Source organism: Biomphalaria glabrata, chromosome 13, assembly GCF_947242115.1.
Source record: "Biomphalaria glabrata chromosome 13, xgBioGlab47.1, whole genome shotgun sequence".
Classification (NCBI taxonomy): domain Eukaryota; kingdom Metazoa; phylum Mollusca; class Gastropoda; family Planorbidae; genus Biomphalaria; species Biomphalaria glabrata.
This window is the reverse complement of record NC_074723.1, coordinates 24,839,483-24,864,006: the sequence shown is the minus strand read 5'-3', so window position 1 is coordinate 24,864,006 and position 24,524 is coordinate 24,839,483. Positions and strand designations below refer to the sequence as shown.

Sequence of the window (24,524 nt, the reverse complement as noted above, 5' to 3'; positions counted from 1 at the left end):
CATTCATAGCTTAGGACAAAGCAAGCATCCGCGTTTTATACACATTTTTTTTTAGATCTTCGGCGGTCCTCAATGTTTTGTTTATTGTCTTTTCCTTTCATTGACATTTTTTTTCTTCTAGTGAATAGATCCCGTACTAATCGCCTTATGGACTTCGGTCTTTTCTGCGAACATCTTTTTCTGTGTAGAATTGAGACTCAAGTTTCTGACTTGTGTAGTAGGCCTATTGACATTTATTTGTATGCAAGTTTGGCAGGAGACAAGCGTGTAGGACCGATACACGCACACAATGACTCTTTGTTGCTCTTCATGACTTAGACGTAGACAATGTTGAAGAGAAAGGGAGAGAGAGAGAGGGGGGGTGAGTAGAGACAGAATGTGAGGTTAAATTTGGAGAGAGACCAACGCAATGAGAGAAAAAAAAAACTAAAGAGGCAATGGGAGACAATAGGATCCAGCTTGAAAGATATTTTAAAATCGGTCTGTGCAGTCAAGGCTCAGGTCATGGCGACATATATATATATCCTTTTATTTCGCCCAAGTTTGAAGCTTCTGTATTGAACATTGAGATCCAACCCTTGTCTAGTGAGTCTAGTCCATTGCTTATACAGGTAGACATTTTAACTAGTAAACAAGATTTCTAGAAGAACTCAAGAAATATTAACTAAATGGATTTTAGAGAATGAAGCAAAGATGCAACATCTTGCGTCACCGACCAAACACAACAATCGAATTGTGTGCTAAATGCAATGCGCTATATCGCCCTAGGATTAAAAAAAAAGCAAAACCTAATTCTGAAAGGACTGTGGTATGTAGGCCTACTAGGCCTACAAAGTTGTAAATAGAAGGCCTATTTATAGAAGCTGAAATAAAAAAAAAGTGTTTTTTTCTTTTTAACATTGGAAGGTAGAGGATCTATTAAATATTTAGTCTGGCTTTTGTGCACTCATTACGCACAATTAACTCTTAATGGGTCCTATTGAAGTTTGCGAAAAAAAAATGAAATGAAGGTAATTTTAGTTTCCTGTTCACTTACTATGAAATCAATATTACAGTCAACGTCAAATAGATACGATTAATAGTTACATTTTGTGTGGTAAGCTTTAGCTGAGAGGAATGAATATATACTTCTATTATTCGCCCTTTGAATGTAGGGACAGACACATCTCCTAGTCCCCGCTCTCCTGGAAATTAGGTCAGTACTAATTTACCATAATCATTTCTAAGGTTCTCAAGCTAGGACTTCGTCTATAGCTCTCTCTCTCTATATATATTTATTTTGAACTATGTGTTGGAAAGCCATAGTCTATTTATTTATTTTAATGAGTGTGTTAGGAAGTCTTAGTCACTTAGTCTATATATTATCTTAGTAGTAGTGGTAAGAAGTCTGAGTGTATGCATTTATTTTAGTCTATAGAACTTTACAGTCTAGTCTTTTCACAGCTGAGGATAACTTACAAATTGACCTACATTTCAGTGCTAGTTTTTGTTGAAGTTTTAGAGTCGCACTGCTAAATATACATCACAGTGGCTTGTACATTACGTACAGAAACACATTTAAAAAATTACAATGTAAATGTGTTAGGTTCGTACATCTAAAAAATTAACACACATAGTAAAGGTTTTTAAAATTTGTTTTGCATTTAAACAGAAATCTATTTTGAGTTGAGGGTTAAATTGAAGGCTACAAATGCGGATGATGAGTTAGAGAGTGAGAGTCCTTGTCTTATTTTTTTAATGACACACATTAAACCCAGGTACACGGAATGTGTTGACGACCTGAACGTTGCTTAGCGGAGCGTAACGGTATATCCGGCTAGAATAGCGAATTTTGGTTGTGTTTGTAGACCTGATGATATCTCAGTATATGAGATTGTTGTGTTTGTAGACCTGATGATATCTCAGTATATGAGATTGTTGTGTTTGTAGACCTGATGATATCTCAGTATATGAGATTGATGTGTTTCTATAATCGACTTTATAGGATACTTTTTGTCAGTGTATTTTTTTTAACACAACAAATTCAACTGTTATTAAATGCTAATTAACAGCATTAACAACTAAAATCGAGTTCTTGTACCAATGTCCAATTTTAGAATAACTTCAAGAACTGAATGAAACGAGTCTTTTATTTACGTTTAATATCTTTTCTCAGTTATCGGTTCATTGATCTTTTGTACAATTTAGAGGAAAGCAGTAGAACAAGCTTTAGGTTGCAATGTTAAATAACTTTTTAGCAGGCTATCAAGAGCCAATGTTGTGTAGACGTTTGAAATACAATTAATTGCCTATTGCAGTAAGACATCAGTAAGTATAAGCTTACTAGATTTAGAGACATAGCTTTAAGGTACCTTAGTACCTATTGCAAAATGAGAAACTTATCTCCACTCTGTGTTTGCCTGTCTAGATAGATTGAAAGCAAACATTCGTGAATGATTGTACATGTACACCAGTGACAGACCTAGTTCTGTTGTCAAATGTTAATACTGTGTTCACCTTTGGATATTGTATTTTATTGACGTGTATTTTTAAGATTGATTATAACAGGATTGGAATAGCAGATAAAACAATGCAGTTCATAGTTTCATAAAGTCTTGGTGAAAATTCCCAGAAGACAAAATAGTGTTAGTCTAAAGACTTCAGAAAGGATTCTATATGAGATAAATATGAAGGAACCGGTGCATTACGTAAACAAGGGACTCGAAGATGAAATGGTAAGTTCTTGAATTCCTTTTTTTTAACTGAATAGTTTCAAAATGACTTTACAAGTTATAGCTGGAAGTAGGGGAATACAATAATCTGCTTGAGAACAAAATATTTACGAAAAACGCTTTGAAAATAAGTTATTGTTTCAGACACTTGACCAACGCAGAGCCGGATTTAAATATGTGGAGGCCCCGAGACATGATTTTTGTGGAGGTCTTTATACCTTTTCGAAAGCTTTAATAAAATGCAATTATTCAATAATAACACTTGTATCACACTGCGTCTTTCAGAAGAACTAAATAGAGATTTAGAACTTTTATCATTTTGGTTACGCAGAAGATGACAAAAGAACGATTTTTTCGACGCTCTAGAGAAATTGAACTTGACTAAAACGTAAAATCCCGTCGGCGGAGAAATATTGAAATTTTTTTCTTCAAAAGAACGTTTGAAGGCATTCTTATTACAGTTTTTTTTTTAATTTACATAAACGATGTTTTCTATAGAGAGGTCTCACTTAAAATCAAGATAATAATAAGATGAATGCGCCTAATAAAGACATCCATTACTTATGACTAATTGTCAGTCAAACATCGGAATCGGCCTGTGACCCCCACGTTACTTTATTTTACTTAATTTGACACTTTTTTAAAAAGATAAAAAAATGCTGTAGATGTCAGAAGAAAGTTTTTCTGTATTTAAGAATGCAAGAAAACGCTTGGCGTCGGGGATTCCCCCGAACCCCACTGGGGGGAACTTGTAGCACCCCCCCCCTTCGACCCCTTAGCCGAAAAGGAGGTGCAACAACGTAATTGAGAAACAATATTCTTAATTCTAAGTTAGACATCTTTTTGTTTTCTATTATATATACTAAATATATTGAACAGATAAAACAGTTAGGTGATTCTGGCAGCCTTATCACAAAAGATAGAGATGCATATCATCTAGATCAGGGGTGAGAAAATTACGATCCGCCAACCACATGCGGCCCGTCGGAATGTTTTATGCGGCCCGCGGAAACATACAGAAATATAGAAACAAATAAACATTATTTGGAAGAAAAACCTACAGCTTTCCTTGTTATGTCCAAAACATTTCAGAATTTCCACATAATATATAATTCTTTTACGACGACAAGTCAAGGGAAACTTCTACAAGAACAAAGTCTTGACTAAATATCTTATTTCTTTTAGACAAAGCAAGATATGGCGATTATTTTTAAATGTGTAACATTTTACCCCATGCCCTGTGTCAACTTACCCCGGTGTGGGGCAAGATGTCACAACCTTAACCCAACCACGTTTCTGTTGTATAACTCTTATAAATAAAGAGATAAAGTTCATTTCATTTGCTCTAGTTGTTGTCTGAATGTTTAAGTTACAACATGCTAAGTTTGGTGAGAATCAATGAATTCTATATGTTTAAAACATCAAAATGTGAAAATTTTGACAACTAGCCCCTACTATATCTCTATATGTTCTGCTTTTAGCTGTCAAAAGAATCGTCGACGTAGTTATTTTAAAACATATCTTAGAATGAGCATTCCAAAGTGAGTTTTGAAGTTAGGCGCCAAAATTATCCTCCGAAAATTAGATGTCCCTACGTGGTTACACGATCTAGATCTATAAGTCTATAAGGTCTTCGATTTCGAAAATTAATCAAGGGTAAGTGCAAGCCCAGTTGCGAAAAGCACATTTAGTCACATCCAATGCAGACAAAACCGTTGTTCGCCAAAGGTCTATCTAAATTTACTTTTCGCCGTCTGTACCCAGACTCTCCTCGTATCTGTCTCTAGCACTTCTGTGTGTCTCAAAAAAAGTGTCCAGCAACCTTCGTGAGATTGATATATTTTTTGTATATTAGTCACACTCCAGTGTGTAAGTTGGACGAGAGATGGCACGCTTCATCAGTCGGAAGCTCATAATCATCTTCATGTTCTTTGTATTTCTCATGGAGCATAAGGCCTCAGTAAAAACACGACACTCTCCACTATCTCTTGCTAGTTTTTAATGGCTTCCCAGCTCTCTCTGCTTCATCAAGTACACTATGTCACCTTTTTCTCTTTGGTCTTCCTCTGTGTCTTGTGCCTAGGAGGTTCCAAGCTAAGGTCTGTCTAGCTCTGTTGTTGGCATGTTTTCTCAAGAGTTTCTTTCTAAGATCAGCAACTCTCTATTTCTCTGCCCGTCTCTCACAGTTGATTGTGTTCTTCTTCTCGTACCACTAGACTTCACTGAAACATCTGGGGATGAAGCTCTTTACTTTTGGTGAGTTTGTTGCTTCAGTTGTCTTCCTTGTTTCAGAACCATACAGTGGAACGCCCTGGACATAGTTAAATATTCTTATTTTAGTCTCCTTTAAAAATGTGGAAGAATTTCCTGATTGGTTTTAAGTAGGAGGTTAAATGTGCGTTAGATCAGTTCACGTCACAAAAGCGCGGCAAAAAGACGACAGACCCTTCCAGAATTTGCATCATCATCATCATCATCATCAAATTCCATTAGAGTGAGGGCTTGAGAGGCTCAAATCCTCTCTTGCAAAAGCCCTAGACAGAAACACTGCTGTCTTGCGTAGTGCATCAATGTCGCCATACAGGTTGAGAATTTTGGGTTTTCCAGACCTGTCGAGACGGAGATCAGCAAGTCTGGGACAGTCAAACAGAATATGAGGCACGGTTTCCTCTTCTTCCCCGCAGCGGGGGCTCCGTGAATCAAAATTTGGCCATAGCCGCGAGAAATATGAGCCAACAGGACAGTGGCCTGTCCTGCACTGTGCTATAATAGCTTGCTCAGGCCTGGACAGCCTCCACTACGGGGAAGTGCGGTCAGGGCGCCTCATGGGCTACCAGACTCCACGGGCTTTTTGGGACTTGTCCCAGCACTCAAACCACTTTTCCATTTCTGTTTTTTGTATTATAGCCAGGGCTTGATGAAAGCTTATAGCCTGTTCAGTGGGTGGAATTTGCCCTCCATGGTGGGCCAAAGAGTCTGCAATTGTGTTGCCAGTCACACCTATGTGACTCGGTACCCACTGCATAATTACAGGGGTGCCATATCGTTGTTTAATGTTATGTGAAGCCATGATGACAGTGTTGATATTGGGGGGCCATGTTCCGGGGCTTTGCAAAGCCTGTAGTACAGATTTTGAGTCAATGACCATGACCACAACAATCTGTGTTGCCCTCAAATGTCCCTCGCCGAGTTGAGAGTCAATGACTTTTAAGGCTTCACAGACTGCCATGGTCTCCGCATCAAAACTGCAAACACTACCACATGGTCCAAAGATTTTGACTGTGCAAGAGCAAAGAAAGTCGATGTAGGCACCATAGCCTGCTCTTCCAGAATCTATTGATGCCGACCCATCAGTGTATGCAAAAATAGCACTGGGCTTGAAGGTATTAATGGTCTCCAGAGCTAGGATTTGAAGGTCGTTAGATGAACGCTTTGCTTAGTGGCATTAGGGTCTACTAATTTCAAGCGTATGTCTGGGGTCGTTGGGCGACACCAAGGGGGAAGGGGATGAAAGTGTTGAATGTTTTGTCGGTTTGTGGAGAGGCCAGCTTCATCAGATAGTCTAGTGGCATGATGCATAAAAGACTGCATCTGGATACGTCTTCTGCATCTCCAACCATCCACTAGTTTTCTAGCTGAGAGGTATTCATCCAGCCTTTTATACCGCTCATAGCAGGTCAGTACTGACCTTTCCCTCCTAAGGTTTAATGGACCTATATTAGCCATTATTTCAGCCGCATTTACTGGACTTGTCCTAAAGGTTCCACAGACAAATCTTAGTGCTTGGGACTGTATTTTATCAAGTTGTTCAAGAGCAGTCCTATAGCCATAAATTTGCACAGGTAGGCTGTAGTCTATCTGTGATCGGACTGCTCCTAAATACAGGGATCGGAGCATGTCTGCTCGGGCTCCCCACTTCGTGGATGCCAGCTTCCGCACAATGCAAAGTTTCCCTGAGGCCTTTCTTACAACATCCTGGATATGCTCACACATTTTTAGTTTGCGATCTAAAGTTACACCAAGGTACTTGGGTAGCTTTTCCATGCTGAGAGCCACTCCGTTGAGGGAGAGCTGGAAAGGTTGCCCGAGAATGCCAGTCCCGAGCGTGAACAGAGAATAGACCGTCTTGGAGGTATTTATTTCTAGCCTCCATTTTTGTGTGTATGATCAGAGCGTATGGAGATCTTCTTGTAACACTTTTTGTTTAGAGGTTGCGCTCCTTCCGGATTTCCAAAGGACAATATCATCAGCATATAGCAGCTTTTGGCATTTTAGCAGAGCCGGTAGGTCATTTATGAAGGCCGTGAAAAGGGCACATGACAGGACGGAGCCCTGGGGGAGGCCGTGCTCGAGGGTCATTTCCCCTGAGACTTCTCCGTACATCCTTGTTCTTATTGTACGCTCTTGTAGGAAGTCTCTAATCCAGTAATATATACGTCCCCGCACCCCCACGGCTCTTATCTTATGAAGCAAACCAGGCCGCCATACTTTATCATATGCCTGTTTTAAGTCAATGAAGACTGCGTATGTGCTTTCGGTCCTTTGGAATCCATCTGCTACGCTCCGCACAAAGATGTTGTCTTGGTCTATAGCGAACATTCCAGCCCTGTAACCAGCCTGTTCTGGAGCTATAAGACGGGCACTCTCAATTTGCATCAACAGAAAGGGTCAAGACACAAAGCATCTTGGTACGGGAACATTTAAGGAGCGAGGGGCCACAGAATCAGAAAGAGAAAAAGTTGGTCGCTTGTAATTGTACACGGCTGGTTAGTCTATTAATCATTATTACGTTCAGTGTTTGTACATTGTATCTACACATCATATTTGTTTCACGTTTGAGTTTCAAGGTATTAAACTCAAGAAAATCATATCTAACACTGTCATTTCATTGAGTCTTAGTAATGATGATTGTACAGAAAATACAACATAGTTTTGTCTTCAAACACAACCGTGACAACATTCTAGCATGAGTATGGGGAAGATTACATAATTTAAAAAAAATCTTGTTAGATTCTAATATTTATTCTATCAGTGTAGAGAAATGTATTGGCTAGTTGTGCATCCTTACAACTATTTGATTATAAGCGTTTTTTTTTTTTTGTTGGTTTGAATCATTTCCATTAATTGTCTTTTTTTTAAAGGAAATTTCAGCCTACAAGTTAAAAAGGATCAAGCTCTATGCCACATTTGTAGGTTATGTTTTAACCTGTGGTATCTTAAGACTTGTCTTCTACTGGTTGCCTCACTGGATGCTGAAGGCAACTCATTCACCATGTCCTCTTGTAAAAGCTGAACAAATCATGTTAAAGGTAAATTTACAGTACTTATTCTATAAACATTTTATTCCAAATCTTTTCATCAAATTACTCTACCTAAAAATAATAATAATCATTATTAATATTTATCATGTTAGATGGTATTTGTTTACAGTAGTGCTTGACACATAACAAAATGCTAAACTTATAAACAAAATTTACATTCTTCTAATAGTCTCGTTGGTTTTTTATTCAATAATTTAACGAAACAGTTCTTCATTTTCTTCTATCAGTAGCTTCTCTCTCTAGGTACATATTTTCTCTGTGATAGGACAGTGTTTAGATCAAGTCCCTAAAGTTGTTCATTCAGAATCTTTTTTTTAAAACTTTAAGGTTGTTTTTCTCAAATAAGTGTCCAATTAAAGCTCGTTTGTGGTCAAGTCTTACTAGCAGAATTAGAGAATATAGCATTTTTGTGGGGTTTTTTTTGGTAATTATTTTGTATGCTCAGTTAGCCAAACCAGGCAGGCATCTCCAAACTTAAAAAAAAACTACATTTTCTTGATCTATAGCAAAGCAAAATATTGACAAGACTGTTGTACTTTCACTGTACTCATTATAATGACGCACATTAGGCATTGGACAGTGAAAGAGTTGATGCTAGACTTTCTTCTTTATTTTAGTGACTGAGTCCAAGTGTAGCTTAGAGATAAAGAGTTGATGCTAGACTTTCATCTCTATTTTAGTGACTGAGTCCAAGTGTAGCTTAGAGATAAAGAGTTGATGCTAGACTTTCTTCTCTATTTAGTGACTGAGTCCAAGTGTAGCTTAGAGATAAAGAGTTGATGCTAGACTTTCATCTCTATTTTAGTGAATGAGTCCAGACTACTGTTCATATTAAATTAAAGTATTAGAACTCACATCTAGACGTTCATCTTTCTTGAGATGTATTCTGTTGTTTGTTGATATATTCAAACTTGATATTAATACACCTGCATAGTCCGACACATGCAATCTTCTGATCGTAATAATTCATCAGATACACATGGGATAACACTATAACACTTAAAGAGGACATTTTCTTTAGTACTTGTTATATATAGGGATTTATAAAAGCATTAGAAATATAGATATCGTTACAAAAAGACATTTTTTTTAAATCTAAGAAATAGTTAAGTTTCCATCACTACATTTGTTTAAATTACATACATTTTGGTATTATCTGATAAAAGGAATAAAACAAAGACATCCACCTCTCTGTAGATACTGTGGATACCCATTAAAAATTGTCAATCTTTGAATGCCCAATTGAATTCACCCTAGGTAGACCCTATTACTACAACAACCCAGAATAACAAACACTCAGTGTGGACTCTTGGTGGAAGTGTGGACTCTTTGTTGACTGTGTGGAAGTGTGGACTCTGTATGCGGGTGCGGAACTGCTGAAAAAATTCAGCACACTATTTTTCTTGGTACAAACTGCAAAAGAGTTTACCGTTCATCAGCAAAAAGCTGGCTAGAAGAAGAAGAAAAATTATCTACTAACACTGACTTTAAGTATGTTGAGCAAAGAAACAGGAGATTCTATCACATCCTCAACATTTTCTTTGCATCATCATGAATGGTGTTTTATTCACTTTAGTTGTCCTTTACATATCTTTTTATTCTTATAAGCCAGTAATGACCAATTACCTTTCAGGATGCCTACAACATGTACTATGTAGTCACAGTTAAAACTATGACCAGAGAAGGAACTGGGTAAGAACAAAATACTTAAATCTAACTACTTGATATCCATACATAGTATCTTCTATTTACTTTTATATATTAAAATAGTCCAGATGTAAATATAAAATTTGATTGTTAGTGAATGTAACTTGATTTTCTTTACAGTGTTAAAGTGCGTAAACCTAAAAGAAAATTGTTTAGAAAACCCCAACAATATGATGACACTAACAATACACCTGAGGTCAGTTTATATTTATGTAAACTATTATTGTTTGTAATTAAAGTTCTTTATTTATTGAATAGAAATGTTTCATTTACTAAAAAAATATTTTTTCTTTTGAAGAATGATGATTCACTTTTACGGTACTTTGTATGTAAAAGAGTGAAATATGTTTGGGATTCTGAAAGTGCTAGTTATATACCTTTAAGGTTGGTTGTAACATATTTACATCTTTTTAAATTGTAAATAATAACTATACTTAAATTTGTACTTTTGAAATTTTAAAAAATGAGAGACATTTCTTATCAAGTATGTAAGTTTTTCTAAATTTAAAGAATGGTATAGAGTAATATATCAGTACATTTCTTTATTTCTTTCTCATTGTTTTCTAGAGGGCTTGACATTGGTTGCAGACAATCTTATTTTCACAATATCACAGGATTAACAATAGCTGAACAGAGTAAGAGGTAGTGATACCTTGTAAATATTCTTTAAATGCAATAGATGTCATTTCATATAATTTAAGACATTGAAGCTAGACTGTGTTTTACCCTAAGCAGCTGATTGCATGTTAATATTTCCTATTTCTAGTTTGATCAGCCATTCTAACAACTTCTTCTTTTATATTTCACCTTGCCTTAATGTTATTATTAGTTGCATATGAGCTTTAGAATTTATATTGGCCATTGGTGATCAGTTACTGTTAATTAAAGGGCTTGTTAATTCATTTTATGCTATTGGTCAACAAAACTTGTAATTGATTGTATTGATTCCTTACTTCAAAAATAATAAAAAGGTTGCTAAATCATGGAGTCAGATTATCACCTAAAAATGCTAACATGATTTTGTATGTTATATAATGTTTATAGTACATTTCCCCATTAGAGAGCTACTGTATTTCCATCATAAGCACCAACTTGTGTGTGTTTGTTGTTTATTATTTTGCTGTTGAATCTACACATAAACCAATCTTATCTTTCCTACCTCCCTAGGCGTGTGTTATATGGCTCCAATGTCATAGATGTGCATGTCACACCAATTATAATTATTCTTTTTAAAGAGGTAAGCATTACCAAGTAATTAAAAGAAAATAACAAAATATTTTTTTTACAAGAAATTCTTTTTGAATTAATCCTTTTACATGGACCTTTTAGTTTTTAACAAAATTGGATATCTATACTATATATAATATTTTATCCTTATATATTATACTATCTGAATATTTTGCTTATTATCACTTTAAAAATTATGATCAGAATAGCCAAGATTTAATGTGAATATTTGTTTTATTTCCCCAGCTTGCATCCCCATTTTACACCTTTCAGTTATTCTCAGTGTGCCTATGGTTTGCTGAGAATTATTGGATCTATGCTGTGTGTATTATTGTGATCACTGTCATCTCTCTTATTATACAGATCTATCAAACTAGACAGGTACAGTTCAACCTTTCAGATTAGAGTATTGTACTAGGCTTCTTCTCAGAATACTAGTTACTTGATAGAAGCAAAAGTTCCACTTTCAGACCTTGTGGTCTATTTGTCAGATGATGTAAAGGTCATCTCTTTCTGTAGCCTACAGTTAATGAGGGTGTCATGTTGCCAGCACAATGACCAACTACCTTTACTTTTCCCTAAATAATTTAAGTTACTCATTAGATCTGGGTGGACTCAGAGGTGCACAAAGATCCCAAAATTAAAAATCCCTGATAGAATGGTAAATTTAAAATGATAAAATTATTATTTTTTTTTAAATCTACCTTTTCTATTTTTGTCTTATTTAGTGAGAAAATTGTTAAAATATTTATTTCATAATATCTTATAATAGTTGTTACGAAAGTTTATTTTTCTTGAGTAACAATCACATTTTATGAAGTTTTAAAACCTTAATCCTTATATTTAACATTTATGAAAATGTTCTCTAAAAAGAAATTGTTTTCAATTAACACAGATTTTGATCATAGTCACAAAGAAATGAAAATTTAAATAATTTATTGTGAGCATTTTTCATTATGCTATCAAGCTAAAAGGCCACAAATTGATAACCATTTTTTTTTATAAAGCTTAAATCAACTCAATTAGACTGTGTGGTAAAAAGTTTGTACACCTTATTTCTCCCAAACTCAATTTCGGATCAAGTAGAAATTTTGCACAATTATTATAGTATAAATTTGTATGTAATCAAGAAATTATATTTACAGACTTTAATTTTTTTCCCTTAGTTTGAGAGAGCCTTGAGAAACACAATAACTTCAACAGATAATACTATAGTTATGAGAGCAAATGAAAGTAAGATTTATTTCATTGCAGAATAATTTTACCCCATCTAAATTTATTTTCTGCAAATAAAGCATTGTTTTCTTTTCTTTAATGATTTTATTGGATAAGGTTTTGAAAATATTCCTGCCTCCGAGTTAGCACCTGGGGATATAATAGAGATTCCACGCTTTGGTTGTGACATGCAATGTGATGCTGTACTCATAACTGGCAACTGTATTGTTAATGAAAGCATGTTGACTGGTGAGTTCACTATTAATTTTATTTCTTGATACTTGTTTTTGTTGAATTTTTTAATCCAATTAATGTGATTGCTTAAGTGTGATTCTTTTTAGGTGAGAGTGTCCCAGTGACTAAAACATCTTTACCAAATACAAATGGTATGAGATTAGAGAATGATCCAGAGGTGACTGTTAAAACTCACTCTAGACATATTTTATTTTGTGGTACACATGTTATCCAGACAAGATTCTATGGCAATCAGAAAGTCAAGGCAGTTGTACTGAGGACAGGTAATTCTCTGTGTTCCTTTTTTTCTGCCAAACATTTTTACAGTTAGGCTGCATTTAAATTCATATAGGTGACATAGGTGTAAGTCATTGCAAATAGTGTTAAAAATGATTCAAGATTCTTATCCTTTTAATGTTTGTCATGTAGCAAATAACTCTATGAAAATGATCTTTTGTAACCAATGTAATGTTAGCGGGTCAGTCTACGTCAGGTCTTGCTCGGGCTATCTAGAATTATACAGTATTCAGATGGTTAAGCTACTGGGTGGGTCTGTCTGTGCACCTCAGTTTTCGACCAAGGGAGTAGAGTGGCTTAAACAAGCAGACAACACAGCTAAACTAAACTAACTCATTTAGCAAAAAGAAAGCAAGAAACAAACTTTAATTTATACTATAACAAAAACATATACTTTATTTAATATATATATATATATATATATATATATTGTCAGCCTTTGGAAGGTAAAATTCTTTGAAAGATGATCATAAATAAGTAAACCACCAAGCCTGAAAAGATTTATATATGTGCATGGCTTGAAGAACTAAAAATATCCCAAAGCTATAAGTTAGAAGTCAAATTATAAATATGTAATTATATAAATAATTTAAAGAAAGTCTAAGAATATCAAACTAGAAATGATATTTAGAATTCACATATTCACATCAACATTGCATTCATCTCTTAAGTGGAGATTACATTGTTTCATTCTGCAGGTTTTTCCACCTCCAAGGGAGAACTAGTTAGATCTATCATGTATCCAAAACCACTGGATTTCAAATTTCAAAGACATGCTTTATACTACATAGGAATATTAGCTTTAATAGCACTATGTGGTATGATCTACACTTTAGTTTTGAAAGTAAGTAAAGTGATACTACAATCTGTTCTTTTAACCAGGCAGCCATTGCTTGAAAAATCTTTATTTCAAAATTTGATCATAGAAATCTTATTCTAGTAAATCAATAAAATTTAATTTTCCTCTTTAACTCCTCTTCCTGGTGTTCAAAGAAGTTTTAGATAAATCCCTTTTATGAACCTCTGACCCCAGAAAGGATGTTATCCTGTAGCCAGAATGAAGGTTTGGCTCTCCACAGACCCTTTTGTCTGGGGGCCCCTGTAAACATGATGATTATTTGAGCCAATGTAAGGGGTACCCCCATCCCATACGAGGCAGTAGGGCAAGCCTATGAGGAGACACACTTCCTACCATTACCATTGTGTTCTGTAATGGAACCCTCATGTTAACAATTTCATCTTTCTGTTCATTTTTTTCTTTTTTTTTTTTTTAAGCTGTATTTTAATTTTATGTTATACCAAAAGTTATAAAAGGTTTACCCCTTCTCAACTTATATTAAATGTTTCATACAGGCATTTCCTTCTTTATTTTAAATGTTCAAATTTATGTTATCTTTTTGTTCATTTATTTGCAAACTGTTTAAATTTTAGATCATTGTATTACAAAATTGATCTGTTACCACATTTTCAGGCAACCTCTCTGTCTGTTAAGTAATTATGCAATACAATAAAAAAGAAATGCCTTTGTGTGAGAAGACAAATTTGAAATCCATTTATTACATAACACTAGCTGTGTTGCATTGTCATGCTAGTGTGCTAATGTACATAAATACCAATATGTTATACTTTTGACCTTTTGTATGTATAGTTGTTTTTTTTTCAAACTATTTTTTATTACTTTTTCTATACTTTGCATGCCATCAACTCAAAGATCTTTAAAATAAATACACATTACTAATTCAGTATCACAATAGATTGTTAAAAAACAACAACAGCATATTGAAATAGCCTAAATAACTAATTTAGTTATATTTCCTTAAAACAGATAGATAGGAAAGACCCAGATTCTGAAATAGTTATCAGGGTGTTAGATCTCATTACCATCATCATTCCCCCTGCACTACCGGCTGCCCTGGCAGTGGGCATGGTTTTCTCACAGAGACGACTTAAGTTTAAAAATATCTACTGCATCAGTCCAAGAAGTTTGAACATCTGTGGTACAATTGATGCCGTTTGTTTTGATAAGGTAATTAACTGTTTTTGTATTTAATTTCACAAAAGCTAAAATTGATATTTGTTTGTGCTAAAGACACATAGATTCAGCCTGAAATCTGCTATTTAGACTAGCTGTTTTTCACAGAATGTTCGAATTGATTTATTTTTTTAGCATTTTTCAATTTTTAGCCATTATAAAAAATTATGCAACCACTTACTTACAACCCTGTTTATGTCAATTCTCCAAGATACCACATATTATGGTAAAAAAAAAAAAATTTAATTAGAAACTTTTCTTTACAACTCAAACTGGGTAGCTAATGCTTTGAATTTTGAAATTTTTTATGAGGCCTATGAGACCACCCAAATCTTATGGGACCTAACATAGTTGAGGAAAGTAAAAGCTGTTGGTTGTTATGCTGGCCACATGACATCCTCGTGAACCATAGAACCATATGATCTTTATATCATCTGCCCTATAGATCCTAAGGTCTGAAAGGGGTACATTACTTTTATTCTGTTCTTGGACTCCAGAAAACCAATTTAAACTTTTATATTAATTCACTATGTGGATAAATAAATATAGTATGTTTCTTGCTCAACAACTATTATAGAATTGACTCTTAGCAACTGCATCACTGGTGGAGAACTGAACTGCTGGTGTAATCATATGGTATACACTTTAAATTGTAAACAACTTGTTAGAAATTAACCTCTTGAAGCACATGAAAGGGACCAGGCATTGTTTCTCAAGGTCATGTTATCCCTTTTACAAGAAAATGCTGACCCTGGCCAGTTCAATCTATCTCTCATAGTCTTGTTCTAAACTGTATAGGCTATCAATAAAAAAAGTTCAGAGCTAGTTGTTTATATCATCCTTTGATTGCCTTTTACACCCACAGACAGGAACTTTAACTGAAGATGGATTAAATATGCATGGTGTTGTTAGAGCAGAAAAGAATAAGTAATACTCATTTATTATATTTTAGTCTAGAAATGGCTTTCAGTCATTGTTATATATTCTTAATCAAAATAAGCAGAAAAGATTTTAAAATGCAATTTTACTTTCTTTGAAGTTCTTAATATCTTGATACAAAATTATACTAACAATGTTTATTTTAATTTATTTCTTACTTTTTCAAAGATTTTTGATCAATAAAAAGACTGAAATAGTATTTTATGTTTTGTATTAATTTTTCATTGCACAAATTATTTTACAAACAAAATATCACAAATATTTGCTAAAATTATATACAATTATATAAATCTACAATTTTTATTTTTCCAGATTTGAGTCAATACTAAAAGATATGAGCCAGCTTCCTAAAGATGATTTGTTTTTTTGTATGGCTTGTTGTCACTCACTGACAATCATAGACAATGAAATAATTGGGGATCCCATGGATATTATTATGTTCAAAGCAACTAATTGGGTTAGAAAATTTACATGTCATTTTTTTACAAAATGTTTTCTTTCCTTAAAAATATATTAGTAACTATAAATACCAATATATTAGTAACTAGTAACTGTATTGGAAAACTCAAGTTGATGGATGAGAATGCAGTAAATTTGTTTATTTATGAGACACACTTTGTTTACTTTTACAAGTAACCTTTCATTTATTTGAACACTTTTTTTCTTTTCTGACTCCTGAGCATCTGATGTTGTTTACCCTCAGGACTGGTGGATTATTATGCATTCTTACTAAGTGACTATTTCTTTTTATTCTTTATTTTTATTGGACCATTCATTTCTTTATTGAGTTTGGCTCTAACATTTCTCCATATGTCATTCTTCACTATATGATCTTGGTTGACTTTTATTTGTTGTTATTCTTAATTATCTTTATATTTATACTTTGAGATCTATTAATGTACTATATTAAATTGTTTTTTATCAGCTATCTGAACTTATATATTAATAAATAATAAGATTATCTGATGAATACATTCAGTATTTTAATATTAATTTAAGGGAGTATATACAAAAATACTCTAAAAATATAAATTTTGTTTATTTTTCTAAATTGCTAAACCTTTTTTCTCTCAATTTGAAATTTTAAGATGACTTACTTTTTTATTAGGACTTAGAGGAACCTGGTCCAGATGAAACAAGATTTGACATGATGACGCCAACTATAGTTCATCCTAAAGTTGATAAAAGCTCTTCATCTATTGGAACAGTTAAGTCTTTAATTTTAGATCTGCTAATAAGAGTTGGTTTGTTTGATGAAATTTTATTAACTTAGAAAGAACAGTATCAACTTCCCTTTCTTACCTCTAACCAGTTAGATTGACAGAAAAGGATCAAAACATTTGGAGCTGGTTTGTAGTTGATAACCAGTTTGCTCAAGTCAACAGTGCTGATGATTTTAAAAACTTTCTTGATGGTGCCTGATGGAATCTAATGACTTGCCCCATACTCTGCAACTAGGTGGAGGGCATAATCAACATTTATTTCAGAGATAAAGAGTAACAACAAGACTGAACATTACAAATATTTTGATTACTCAAGTTATTATTTTTTCTTATTAATCTGTGATGAAAAACTATATTCACCAGTTCATGTAATGTCATTTATAAGCTACATTATTTTATAATTTATTCTTACTTTTTTAGAATTAAAATTTGGAGGTATATGTAAAAGTTTACACATCAGCCAAACAGAAAAGTAAAAAAAAAGATAATGGCTTTTTAACTGTGTAGCTAATCTATGAGCTTTAGATGGGAAAAAATTCTTTGATGAAGTTAATAAAGCTTTCTAGGAGTGATTTTTAAATTTAGTCAGTCATCACATAGTAACTTTATAACCATGAAACTATAACAGATATAAGTTAATTTAGTTTAAAACTTGCACATTTTTTTTATTGTTCAATTTTTGTCAGTTCTCTTCAATATGTTGAATAATTCTTTGACACTTTTGGAGCTGTCAAATTACATGCTTCATTCTTTTTTTTCTCTTATTCCTAACATTCTTGTGTCATTGCCTGATCCTTACTAAAGTCATTGTTGATTGTTATTGTTAAGTCTCAAATGGAGCTATTCAATATCAATCTATCTTACAATGACTTATTTGTTATGTTTAATAATTAGCAACATATATTTTTCTTAATCTATTCTTGCTAAGTGACTAAAGATTTTCTATGTAATAATTGATTCCAGTTGTCAGGACTAGACATAGGCATTGTGCGTCAGTTTCCATTCTCCTCCTCACTACAAAGAATGTCTGTTGTTACACGTAGGCTCGGGGCCAAGAACTTTGACCTCTATGTGAAAGGCTCTCCAGAAATGATCACAAGTTTATCTAAAACAGAAACAAGTGAGTTAAAGAAAAAGTTTTTTTATTCTTATATTTTTCATGCTGTTTTTACAAAGCTTTACAAAACTCTGTCTGATAAAAAGTTTGTACACATTATTTCTCCCAGACCTAATCTCAGAATGAAATTGTGCTAAAGAAAAACAATTGATAAAAATATTTGTAATCGCACATTTTTATTACAGTCAGTCTATATCTATTACTAATTTAAAAACATGACTGATCCAAAGTAATTAATTCAGTTACGCTCAATATAAGCTTTGTTTTAAGAAAAAGTAATTTTTTCTTGTTTTAAATTTTAGTTTCAAATGTTAGCATATAAAAAAATTACTTTTTCAGTTCCTCATGACTTCCAAGAAGTCTTACAGTCATACACAAAACATGGTTACAGAGTCATTGCTCTGGCATGGAAAGAACTTTCCAGTAAGCTGAACCTTGTCAAAATTCAAAGACTCAACAGGCATGTCTTATTAGTGATCATATATCATATATATTGTTATAACTCTGCAATTTGCACCGCCATCCAGGCTAGTGCTAGAAAGTGCGCACTGTGATAGACTAGACCTAAAAGTATGTCAACATTAGAAAGGAGAACGATTTCCACCCAAGTAGAGAGCCAATATGGAGAGATTGTGCCTAAGATAGATGTTGTTTTGTGTACCTGTGATGTCGTGTAAATAAACGTCTATGTCTCGTTGAGTTGCCTCACTTAAGTTATTACAATATATACATCATATTTACCTGTATGATGATACTGCCACCACATAAATAGGACTAAAGAAATTGAACATCCATGTAGTGTATTTCTGTCACTGTGTGTTTCATAATCTGATGTCATTACATTGTGTGAAAGTGACATTATGTGACACATTGCTCTGCTTTCTTTAAGATGATTTTCAATATTCTCTTTGTTTTTGTAGTAAACCTCTAAAGAATAAATTTCTCTTTTCTCTTTCCATGTCACTAGATTGAAATAGAAAACATGTTGATGAGGAGAAAACTCAAGATTTTGGAAACTATTTATTTTATCAACAATTCTTATCTTTTTTCTCGCTTGTATTAAAAAATTATTACTGGTCTTGTTTTTAATTAATTAATTTTTTATTTTTAAAAATTTCATTTCTTTTTTTCCTATTCATTTAGAGAACAAGTTGAAAATGAACTCAACTTTCTGGGTCTCCTAGTGATGGAGAATCATCTGAAGCCACAGTCTACACCAGCAATAAATGAACTCAAAGATGCTAATATTAGAACCATTATGGTGACAGGTAAAACTTTCACATCTTATCTTCTTATCTTATATAATACAGACGTTACTTCAAAAAAGAAGAAGATTACGTCCTACGCGTCATGCATATTAACCAATGACTTAAATTCTGCCAAGTCACTGGTTTTCCTTGCTAGCTCAGGCAACCCATTCCATGCTCTAATAGCACTAGGGAAGAAGGAGTATTTGTACAAATTTGTCCTAGCATATGGGATGAGAAATGTGCCTTTATTTTTGTGTCTTTCAGAGTATTTTATTAAATTTTGTTTTTGTATTTGAAGATTATGGTTCAGTGTTTTAGGTATAATTGCTACTTTACTTTTGAGTCTTCTGTCCTGAAGGCTTTCTAAATTTAGTGATTTTACTAATGGTGTTACTCTAGTCAAATGTGAATATTCCTTTGTTATGAATCTCACTGCTCTATTTTGTGTTTGTTCCAGTTTCTTAATGTTTTCTTGAGTTGAGGGGTCCCAAACGGAGGATGCATATTCTATTATTGACCTAACCAAGGTTAAATAACATTTTAGTTTTATGTTCTTATTTGATTTATAGAAATTTCTTTTAATAAACCCTAATGCTTTGTTGGATTTTTTAATTGTTTCATCAATATGTGGATTCCATGACAGTTTTTCATTTATTATAACACTTAGGTATTATGCGTTTTTAGTCTGTGTTACTGGTTTGCCATGAATAAGATAAGTGGAATTAATTTTTTTTAGTTTTTTTTGTTACTCTTAACAACTGACATTTTTCTGGGTGGAAAGACATGCTCCAATTTGATTCCCATTTCTGTAATTCATCTAATTCTCTTTGTAAAATATCTGTGTTTTGTGTTCTTTTTATTGTTCTATATATTATGCAATCATCTGCAAATCATCTGACTTTTGTTCCTGAACTAATGCAATTTGGTAAATCATTTATGTAAATTAAAAATAGTAGTGGACCCAAGACTGTTCCTTGAGGTACACCTGAGTTTACTGTTATCGGTGTTGATTTAGAGCCATTTATTACAGTTTGTTCTCTCCCTATCAGAAAATCTTTAATCCACTGATGCAGTGGACCAATAATGCCAAAGTATTTTAAGTTTTTAAGCAAACTATGGTGGTGAACTTTGTCAAAAGCCTTGTTGGAAAAATTTAGTAAGATAGCATCTATTTGTTCACTATTATCTAAACCTTTTGAAAAATCATCAATTAGTCCTATTAGTTGTGTTTCACATGATCTATATTTCCTAAAGCCATATTGGTATGGGGTGAGGACATTATGTTTGTCTAAGTGGTTTATGATGTTGCTACATATTATGTGTTCTAGGATTTTACATGTGATGCTGGTTAGTGATACTGGTCTGTAGTTTCCTGGGTCAGATTTTTCTCCTTTTTTAAATAGGGGTGTGACATTAGCTTCTTTCCAGTCCTTTGGTACTCTGCCCTGGTTAAGCGATGCCTGAAAGAGTATTTTGAACACTGGGGCTAGCTCATTGCTTAGTTCTTTGAGTAATCTAGCTGGAATACCATCAGGTCCAGATGCTTTATTTGGTTTGGTGTTGGCTAATAGTTTTTGAATTCCATTTTCTTGTACTACTAAATCTTCTATGTTTTCTACTTGGTTCAAATTAAGTAATATGTTTGTCTCCTGGGGCTGAGAATGCTGATGCAAAGTATTTGTTTAGGATGTTTGCTTTAGTTTCATTATCATTATGTATTATGTTATGTTCATCTTTTAATGGCGCTATGCCTGTTGTTTCCATTTTCTTAGACATAATGTATGACCATAGGATTTTGTTGTTATCTTTAGATATTAAATTGTTTATGTATTCACTCTGCAACTGTCTGCTTACTTTTTGGGTTAGGTGTTTAATTTTTATATACTTTTTGTAAACTCTTTCGGCCTTGGTTTCTTTAAATTTTCTATATAGGTTTTCCTTCTGTTTACAAAGCTTCTTTAGTCTATTATTAAACCAGCATTTATTTATTTTGTTTGATGTGTATTTAGTTTGTATATGGTTTTCTATAATGCTTTTAAGATGGTTTTTAATGAAATTCCAGAGGTCATCGACTGGTTGGTTAATGTATTTTTCTAATAAGAATGTTTGTTGAAAGTTTAATGCAGCTTGGTGTAGTTGTGTTAGGTTACATTTATTCCAGAGTAATATTTTTCTTTCGGGTTTTGTATTGGCTACTGCATCTCTGCAGCATTGTTAAAGTGTTGGGAAGTGTGTGTATTAGGAAATGTGCTATTGCCTGTTCTTCTCACACATTGTATTGATATAATCTTAAATTAATGTTAGATTTTGAGAGCCTTCTAAAATAATTAGATGGCTATGTAAAAAAATATCTTCTGACTTATTCATTTACCTGTTCAAAAATACTTTTGTTTATTTGTTTCTTCTTGGTAGGCAAAGTACAAATCATCTAGAAAAAAATGTTGAATGTTTCAGTATAACCCAATCAACATATTTGTATTGTTAGGTTTAATAAGTGTTATACAGGCAGTCATCAGTTAACGACATCTCTGTACTCAAACTTTTGAGAGGCTAGATGACTAACCATTTATTTTCATTGTATAAAAAAATTTCATATTCTGAGTGACTTGACATTCTGGACTACTGTTCTGTCCTGTAATGTAATCAATTTTTTCTGTTAATAAAACAATGTTGTTTATTAACTGTTTCCATTATTCTACCAATTCTAGCTGTACCTGTGTAGTAGGACTACAGGTATTGAAAAGGAATTTTTTTAAAAAAAAATTCAAAAGCATATAAAAACAGTCTACTGTTTGAATTCTAAATACTTATTTGATTAGAATGTAAACATCTGCTATTCTTCTAGCCAGCCTTTTGCTGCTGAGCTGAAAGCCCTTTTGAAGACTGGGCCAAAGAAAAAATAGTATGCTGTTTTCTTCAGCACTACCATAAAGAGTGGTTGTTATGTCTTATCTTATGAAATATGTTGGGTTGTAATGGTAGGATGGTCTGCCTAAGGTGCATTAGGAAGGGGCATTCAAATACAGCACAGTATTTGGTAAAAACAATGATTTTTTTAAATCTATGAAATGCATTTAAACAATTATTTTTTATACATACATAAACATACTGAATATATACATTTCACTGAAATGAGTGCTGTGTATGCAGACACTGTGGGTATGTACAAGAGAAAAAAAACATGTAACAAAAAAAAAGATTTAAAAAAAAAAAAGTACGCTCCCATGTCCAGATTGATTTAGTTAGTTAGTGATAAAGTGATATAGCATTGTAGTGAAGGGTTTGTTTTCTTTCTCTCATACGATGCACAAAAGAAACTTTGTTGATCAGAATTAATGTCTAACAGTGTCATTTTCCTATCTAGGAGACAACATGTTGACTGCACTAAGTGTTGCCAGAGAATGCAATATGGTGGAAAAAAGTGACAGAATCATCTTGGTACAAGCCTACCCTCCTGATGTAGATCACTCAGATGTCACCTTTGATTTTGTTTATGCAGATGACAAGAATACAAAAGTGGATGAAGCATTTACACTGGTGACTATTTTTATTTAGATTTTATGACAAACTAAAAGGGAAAAGGCTCCAAAAGAAAGGTTTTAAAATCTTGATCACTTCATAAAAATAAATATTTTATATTTGTATAACTATACAACTATAATGATTTTTTCCCATATCATATTAAATATTGTATCTATCTTTAAAAATAGTTTTTATATCCTTTGCAAATCTATAGTGTCATATAGAGTCATCATTGTATATTAGGCTAAAGGTTAGAATTGGTTAGTAATTTTATTTTGCTTCAATCCACACTTGCAAACCCATCTCTGCATTTAGCCATTAAAACTTTAATTTACATGAAAATATTAAATGTTAACCAATTTTAATTTTTATCCATTAATTTTCCAGGAAGATCAAAAGAAGATTCATATAGATCTAGACAACCCACGTTTTCATTTTGCTGTCACAGGAAAGACATGGGCTGTACTACGTAAATACTGTCCAGACATTCTAAGAAAGATAGCAGTCAAGGGTACTGTGTTTGCTCGTATGGGACCGGACCAGAAAGGTCAACTTGTAGAAGTTCTACAAGATATAGGGTATGGCTTTTGAAAACTATGCCCTTATAAAATAATTTATTATTCTTTTTTAAATTGTCTAGAAAATTTATTAAGGTCTTCCAGGGTGCAACATCATATTCTGTCCAGATAAATTTGGACTGATGCAAATGATAGAACAATTGAAATTATCTTTTGAATTTTTTTCTTGTAATATGAATTCATGATTTATACTAAGGTGTTTATTTATTATTTCAATCTAATGATATATAATAATAAAATTATTAAAAAAATAGGACATTTGGTTAGCAAGTCTTTGGCAGCTGCAGAAACACTGAAAAGATGAACACAAAGTAAGCTAATAACCAGAACTCCTCAGTCCAAATATTTTTGATTATTGTTTGTGATAAGAAATAAAAACCAAACGATTCTATGAAAATGGATAGCAGGTGGGACTGGTTTCACAAAATTTTAAACCTGACAGAGAGAACAAAGCAGGTAATAAGGCAGGGAAAGGAAACTTTCTTCTCTTTTTATAGGAATATGTTTGAAATAATGAATTTTCTATTTTTGGCATTTCATTATTGCAGCAAGATTCTAAAACATTGAAAATACAAATGAACTTTCAGTCCAGACGTAACTGATTTAGGCTTTCATTTTCATTTGGTTCTGCAAGGTTTCCTGCAGCAATATTTTTTAAATATCTTTATTAACTTCATACTTGACCTTTTGTCTGCATCCTTGTTTGTTTTATTTCTTTTGGAACCTAGTTTTCACACATACACATACTTTATGGTTAATTAGTTTCTAAAAATAAAAATTAAATTCTCTATTACAGCTACTCAGTTGGTATGTGTGGAGATGGGGCCAATGACTGTGGTGCACTTAAGACTGCTCACATGGGAATATCTTTATCTGAAGCTGAAGCATCAGTAGCTTCCCCTTTCACTTCAAAGACTCCAAACATTGAATGTGTTCCTACTGTCATTAAGTAAGTGTTTACTCAGCAGTCTTCCCTTTTACCCCAGAACATTGAAAGTGTTCTTAATGATTCAAGTATTAACATCAGATTGAACTATTTCTGTAATGCAATGTGTTTTTAACTTTGTGTTGTCAGTATAGACTTATGTAACATCTTTTTTAAACCTCATATGTGTTTAAATCTCTGATTGTAAAAAGTCATAAAGACTGAT

At 33.2% G+C, this 24,524-nt stretch overlaps 1 protein-coding gene across 7 annotated transcripts in view; it reads left to right on the top strand.

The window, feature by feature from the left end:
- LOC106069836 (polyamine-transporting ATPase 13A3-like) overlaps positions 1-24,524 on the top strand; it is a 38,896-nt gene that overhangs the window by 3,147 nt on the left and 11,225 nt on the right. The window contains exons 1-23 of one of the 7 annotated variants that reach the window (XM_056008014.1): positions 1,061-1,195; positions 2,534-2,714; positions 7,853-8,020; positions 9,666-9,724; positions 9,860-9,935; positions 10,038-10,123; positions 10,307-10,381; positions 10,907-10,976; positions 11,213-11,347; positions 12,133-12,199; positions 12,299-12,430; positions 12,523-12,699; positions 13,411-13,556; positions 14,538-14,738; positions 15,610-15,671; positions 15,996-16,140; positions 16,792-16,890; positions 17,870-18,026; positions 18,363-18,483; positions 19,167-19,291; positions 22,638-22,810; positions 23,183-23,373; positions 24,170-24,322. In XM_056008014.1, coding sequence (XP_055863989.1) covers positions 2,667-2,714; positions 7,853-8,020; positions 9,666-9,724; positions 9,860-9,935; positions 10,038-10,123; positions 10,307-10,381; positions 10,907-10,976; positions 11,213-11,347; positions 12,133-12,199; positions 12,299-12,430; positions 12,523-12,699; positions 13,411-13,556; positions 14,538-14,738; positions 15,610-15,671; positions 15,996-16,140; positions 16,792-16,890; positions 17,870-18,026; positions 18,363-18,483; positions 19,167-19,291; positions 22,638-22,810; positions 23,183-23,373; positions 24,170-24,322 — 2,666 coding nt within the window. In that variant the 5' untranslated portion in view covers positions 1,061-1,195; positions 2,534-2,666. Of the gene's footprint in view, positions 1-1,060; positions 1,196-1,812; positions 2,715-7,852; positions 8,021-9,665; positions 9,725-9,859; positions 9,936-10,037; positions 10,124-10,306; positions 10,382-10,906; positions 10,977-11,212; positions 11,348-12,132; positions 12,200-12,298; positions 12,431-12,522; positions 12,700-13,410; positions 13,557-14,537; positions 14,739-15,609; positions 15,672-15,995; positions 16,141-16,791; positions 16,891-17,869; positions 18,027-18,362; positions 18,484-19,166; positions 19,292-22,637; positions 22,811-23,182; positions 23,374-24,169; positions 24,323-24,524 lie in introns of those variants that run through there. The other 6 variants (XM_056008016.1, XM_013229590.2, XM_013229589.2 and 3 more) reach the window with 6 other exon arrangements.